This window comes from Alosa pseudoharengus, unplaced genomic scaffold (genome assembly GCF_046254945.1).
Source record: "Alosa pseudoharengus isolate Yale_2024_CS ecotype anadromous, Long Island Sound unplaced genomic scaffold, YU_APseudo_1.1 YU_APseudo_1.1_scf_1, whole genome shotgun sequence".
Taxonomy (NCBI): domain Eukaryota; kingdom Metazoa; phylum Chordata; class Actinopteri; order Clupeiformes; family Clupeidae; genus Alosa; species Alosa pseudoharengus.
Genome location: NW_027468564.1, coordinates 45,617,492 through 45,624,167, shown reverse-complemented (window position 1 = coordinate 45,624,167; position 6,676 = coordinate 45,617,492). Strand labels below are relative to the sequence as shown.

The 6,676-nt window shown below is 42.0% G+C and overlaps 1 protein-coding gene across 1 annotated transcript in view; it reads right to left on the bottom strand.

The window, feature by feature from the left end:
• Window positions 1-1,539: 1,539 nt before the first annotated feature.
• The window catches only part of neurl1aa (neuralized E3 ubiquitin protein ligase 1Aa), a 54,399-nt gene continuing 49,262 nt past the window's right edge, over window positions 1,540-6,676 (bottom strand). Inside the window, exon 7 of the mRNA XM_076289959.1 lies at window positions 1,540-6,625. Within this exon, the coding sequence (XP_076146074.1) occupies window positions 6,384-6,625 (242 nt within the window). The 3' untranslated portion in view covers window positions 1,540-6,383. The remainder of the gene's footprint in view (window positions 6,626-6,676) is intronic.

Here is a 6,676-nt window from a genome sequence, read left to right as displayed (position 1 = left end):
GCTGAACAGCAGATTGAGTGCGCTAGACCAGAGGGAGTGAAAACACCTCACAAATAGAGATAAATGCATGTGATGTGGATTGGTTGTGTGATTGGTGGAGAACAGAAACAAGCTATTCCCTTCGATAGCCACCAACTAGGGAGGTAAATGTGTGTGTGTGTGTGTGTGTGTGTTTCCAAATAAGGCATTTCAATAGTAAAACTATTGTATTTCTCTTGGGGGGAAAAGCTTACTACTAACTTACTGCGACTGCCTACTTCTTATAAAACTTGGCAATCTTGCTGTCGCGTCAGCTAACAGCTAAAGTTGTTTCTGCAGTCGATAGAAAGGATGGGTGACCGTAACCATACATTGAGCATTATAATTTTTAAAAAAAATATAAAGTAAAAAATGCAATAAAAACAATGCATTTTAAACTGGAAGCACATCACATCTCATTCATCTGAGCATACTGCAAAATTATTCAGTCCGACTGGCATTCACCAGAAACACTTCCACATCCACAAGGTGGCAGTATTGAAACACTTCCACATCCACAAGGTGGCAGTATTGAAACACTTCCACATCCACAAGGTGGCAGTATTGAAACACTTCCACATCCACAAGGTGGCAGTATTGAAACACATTCCACACACATACCGGCGTCTCCTTTTGCTCCACAGCCTCTCTGCCTGAGCTCCTCATGTGAGAGAAAGATGAAACTGTGCCATTTCACCTGGAGGACAGAGTCTGCCCTCTTCTTAACAGCAAAGGGTGGTGGTGGTGATTGAGTGTGTGTGTGTGTGTGTGTGTGTTCCTTCCTTCCAACCCCTCTCCCCTCCTACCGGGGGTCAGGAGGGTTGTGATGGGAGATCCTGCTCCTTCCCCTTTTCTCCAACATCAGGCCTTGATGTGTGTCCACTCAACCCTTCTGGGGCCGGCCGGGCCAAACTAATGATAAATGACTCTCTCTCTCTATCTTCTTCCCTGCCTTTACCTCTCTTTTCCTCCCTCCCTCCCTTTACCATTCTCTCCTCTATCATCTGCTCTCTCCCTCTCTCTCTCCCTCCCTCCCTCTCTCTCTATCTCTTCTCCTGCTGTCTCCCCCTCTCTATTAAACTCTAGAAGGGTTACATCGTGAGTCATGGCACCTCATGTTGACCACTATTACGACTCCCACCAGCCCTCTCCCGTGCTGTTCTGCCATTACTTTCTCTCTGATAACCATCGGCTGCTTCTAGCGGAGGGGGCAGCCGGAGAGGTCGTTGGAAGGTCATCATCCCCGCCTGCTTTCCCCACACTCTTAAAAAGAAATGTGTTGAAAACAACACAACTTGAGTCGTTTTTTAAACACACATCTGTGTCCAGATAGGGACAACAGCAGCTTGAGTCGTTTCCAATACATTCGTTTTAAGAGTGCAGAGCCTGGTTTTATACAGTATCTGTGAGATACTGAGCTTGTTGTGCTGTGCTCTTGTGCAGCCATTGGTGTGTGTGTGTGTGTGTGTGTGTGTGTTGTTGGAGGGGTATTGGAAAAAAGGAGACCAGTACAGCTGTGTGTATAGTTTTTGTTCTTTTTTATTGACACAATTGTCTTTGACTCACACTGAACAGAAGAAAAAGCGTACAAATGCATCACTTTGGAAACTAGAGATTGACAGAATGAAGAGATAAAAAAGAAAGAAAGAAAGAAAGAAAGAAATACACAGCTTGGACAGTGCTTCGGTTACAGCAACCAGAGTTGCGACAGACCTCATTAGAAAGCGGAGAAGTTTCCGGTTTTACTTCTTTCTATAAAAAAAAGACAACAATGACACTACATTTGTCTCACCCTAGACCGAAAGGAGAGGATTTCATTTATTGGCTTACCCATTTCTTTTCAATAAGTATTTCATTTGGTCCCTCTGTTGAGCTGCAGGGACTAAGGCAACTTTTATCACCATATTGCTGCCTCATCTGGGAGAGTTTTGGTAGCAAATATTTCCCCCGATAAAAACAACAGCCTGAACATTTTGAAAACACACGCCGCCTCTTTTAACTCTCTGGAGTGTGTTTTCTTTTCTTATTTTAATTCACACACCTGAGGGGGAAGAAGGGGGGTGGGATAATGGAAAGAGAGAGAGAACGTGTGAAAGCTCTAGTCCTTAAAAAGCTTGTTTAGAGAAATTGAGTGCTTACTGAGATGTTTGTGTATTTGTTTATGTAGAGCCTCACAAAAGGGAACAGTAATAAAACATCAATAATGAAAACAAACAACAATGACAAACAATCGAGAAAAGTAAATCTTCTTGGGATATAAGTAAAGGATGGGAATTAAATCCGGTGTAACGATAACACTCTTCAGACAGTCCGTCATACACACATACGTACACACACACACACACACACGTGCGCATCCATGTTACACAAACAAAGTACATTACAGGGTCGACCACAATCAGAGAGAGAATCTGAGAGCAGCATGATATAAAACAGCACGCAACTGATTGGACAGTTGGGACAAAAGCCAAAGTCTTCAGTTTGCTATCTGGTCCTGATTTACAAAAGCGCAGGGAAATTATTAATATTGAAAAATATGTTATACATATGCAAATACAGCCATAATTAATGCACCCACTGTCCAATTATATTTATTTAAATTAACTTTGTCATTCATTTAACATGTGTATTCATTAGTTTGTGTTAAAAGGGCTAATTGAGACTTGAGTAAATCAGGACCTCAAAATCAGAGGTGCGTTCAAATTTGGCAAACAGTGATAAATGTTCGTGTTTTCTCTGAACAGTTCAATTTTAACGATTTGGTGTAAACATTCCCTTGTTACGTTAACACTTTGCCCAGCTCTACTGTTTGTTTGTGGAGAACTAGCCTACCTCCTCAAACTGTTTGTGAGTGGTCGCAAACGTTCGTCAAGAACTCAAGGCAAACAGAAAACTGTTCGCAAACGTTCGCCGATGTTTGCAAATTTTGAACACACCTCTGTTTTTCTCAGCCTCCAAGATCGCACAATAATTCAGACTAACCAAATAGTTTCCAACATGACCTCAGACAGGAAAGCAATGCGAAACAAAATAAATAAACCTATTTTACAGCATAACTACATTACTAGTATTTACCATAAATTACTGTATATGAATTTAGGGTCAGGATCTGAACACGTTTATAGAATAAGAATAACATTTGGTCATAGAATAGTCATGAAATAAAGAGACAGGTGACGACGTGAACCGTATCAATCGTGGTTTTTACAAAAGTACAATCAATAAGGAGCTTCATAAAGTGACAACACACACACACACACACACACACACACACACACATTCATTCACTTGAACAAAAATTAGAACAAAAACCCTGTCTGAAACTGAGGGGTTGTACATTATAAAAAAAATAAAGTTTTTTTGTGCTAAACTCCTTCCCTGTGCAATGAATTACTGATTGACTACACTGCAAAAGCCCAGCAGCTGGAAACAACTAAAGTATTGCTGTGGGGAACAAGACACCACTGCTCCTCTCTCCACCGGGTATCATCCAGACTTAAAAAAAAAACTTGGAGGCTCCAGTGAGTTGATAAACAAACAAATACAATCATGATTATCAGCCAAAGAGTTGCAAATGCCAAAAAGCTAGGCAAACACAGTACTACTGCTAAGAGTCTAAGTGTTCACCTGTTCTTCTCTCTATATATAGACATTTCTCTATATATAAACCGACATAAATTAACATTCAAGTGAATGAACACCTCAAGCAAAAAAGTGTATATCTTGAAACACAGAGTATACATTATGACATCCAAAGAACCTATTTTTTTTTGATAGCGTTTGCCAGGCAAATACTATAGCAGCATGAAGTCAAGCCCAGCGATGGATGGATGGATGGTGTGTATTTTACATTAGAGAAAGCTACCGCCACTGTCTAAGCCCAGACTGAAGACACAAGTACTGTATATATGGCTATATTGTCTCCTTGCTATTTTTTGGGCCCTGATGGCTCGTACTGCAATTGAAATGTCAGATGACCAAGCGTACCTTCAAATGTATGAGATGAAGTTGTTTTCATACCAAAGCGCAAAAAATGTGTGTGTGTGTGTGTGTGTGTGTTTAGGGGTGGGGTGGGGTGGGGTGGGGGTAAGGGTTTGGGGGGAGTTAATAATGGCTCCTGATTAAGTATATGTTTCCAAAAAATATTGTTGTGCTATCACCATAATTTGCAGAGTTCAAACTCATCGTATTTCTATCATTAGCTATTATTTAAGTACAACAAGGCGTTTGGGGGGGGGGGGGGGGGGGGCTCTGAAGATGAAAAACATTATGGCTGAATATGGTGCTTTGTCCATGTCCATATATATTACACAGAAGTTATTTCGGAGGTCCCTTCTGAGGCCAAGGGGAGAAAGAAGGTGGATGTGGTTGGGCATGGATTCTCCCAATCAGAGTAAACACACACACACACACACACACACACACACACACACACACACATACACAAATCCAAACACAGCTGCCTAAAATGGCCAAATCATTATTCCATCCAGGCCCTTGTCACTATGTCACTTCACCACTGACTGGTCGCACTTTGATGACCTCACTGGAAATCATAAAGAATTGTGTGTCCTTGTGTGGTTCACATTCACTGAGGATAAGCAGGTCAAAACTGTGCTCCCCTTAATCTGACCTATCAGACCATGTCTTCATACACACACACACTTGGCAAACCACTAAGGGTTTCTGTTTTTTCTTTCATAATTAGCCGCTGAGAATTCCCAAGTCTCAAGAAGGTAATCTGGACTTGGAGAAAGGTTATAGGGAAGGTGAAGCCTGATTCAGAGACCTGATGTAAAGTACTCTTCAATCCCCCCTACCCCTTGCTCCTGAGACTGGCATGGAAATAATCTGGTTTTAATAAGGTGACTTTTATACCTCTCTCTTTGTCTCTTTCTCTCTCTCTTTCTCTCTCTCTCTTGCTCTCTCTCTTGCTCTCTCTCTCTGTTGAAAGCCCTTTCCCCCTCTCTCTCAGTAGTCACTCTTCCAAAGCTTTCTGTGTCACCCTCATCTATTACATTACAACACACGGCATATTTCGGTTGAGGGGAATGTGGTGAAATATGGATTAGCTATTTTCTCTCTGCTAGTAAAACATCCACTGCTAACAAATGATCCCTTTTTCCATTATTTTTTTTTTCTGTCTTTGCTCTGCTCCGAACTTGTAACCATGGTGATGTTCTTGTCATGAGTGCTTTGTGAGCAAGGGGGCTGTTTTGAAAGGAAAAGAAAAATATGGTGAATGTCTACCCATTAATTCCTAGAGTATTGTGGGTGGGGGGTGGTGTTGGGATGGCAGAGGCCTTTAGATTTTTTGGGCGTTGTCAGCAGGATGGGCCGTCATAATAATCCCAGACGCATGGGTGTGATCGGCCCCACCCAGAGGGATGGGCAAGCAACTGCATCGTCCAATCAGGTGAGCCTATACCAGTGTCAGTGTAGGGGAAAAAATAGATCCATGGACATACTGTCTTTAACAATTGGTCTCAGCAAGACACAGACATAAGTTGCGACCTGCTGAAGTATAATTATTGTGACCTTAGTTAGTTTATATGTATAATACGCACCTACATATACATACACACTTATACTTACACATCTACAGTATGTGTATATACACATGTCGTCTGAACTGGTTTTAAAGGACAAATTGAAAACCAGAAATATATATATTTTTAACTAACAAAATGGCATAAAAATAACATCCCGATTGAGAGAAATTCATTTAGTAGACAAATCAAAGAGACTTCAGTCTCCAATGGCTCAAAGAGAGAAGGAAATATTGGTTTGACTCTCTAAAACATCAGACACTTGAACCTGAATATCTTGAGATTATACACACTGTTTTTTTTTATTGTTTTGTCCTTTCCTGTGGTGCTTTCACTCTGCGGAAAAGTTCTAGTTCACCAGTCCGTACCCCTGGCCTCTCCTGAGTTCAGCTCACTGATGTGCATCACCACTACCTTTCCAAGCTGTTGAGTCACCTTGAAATGTCCTTGAATATCCAAAAAAGAAAAAAAATCTATATATAAACAAAACAAAAAAATCCTCCTTCACAAACCCATGGCCAAGAGAAATAACCAATTGATATCCACAGGTTCTCAAAAATCCCTGAATTGTTTACAAAAGAGGAAACAAACAAAAACAAATAAAACTTCAAAAACTGTGAAGTCAGCGGTAGCTAAAATGGACTCCAACATAGACATGGTACTGTGGGTGCTGCTGCTTGGAGTATCAGGGTTCATCATGCATCATCAGTGAGTCTGTTTAACCAGGGGAGGAGGACTAAATCCCATGAATCCCGTGTTGCATCATGGGAATTGTAGTCTTCTCAAGGTAAATTGTGTTTCCTTCACCAGTCAGTCCTATGTGCTGCGGTAGGTCTTGATGATGTCTTTGATGGGCCTCCTGCAGATGGGGCAGCAGGCGTTGGACATGCGCTTCAGCCGCAGGCCACAGGTGTGGCACAGGCACATGTGGCCACACGCGTAGATCACCGTGTCCACCATGTTCTCGTAGCAGATGGAACACTCGTCCTGCCACGTCCCCGACACCGACGGGAAGGTGGGCGACTTGGGGAGGCTGACGGGCGAGCTGGGGGTGGTTCCTGGGAAGAGAGAGAGCGAAGAACAGAGAGAGAGAGAGAGAGGGAGAGAGA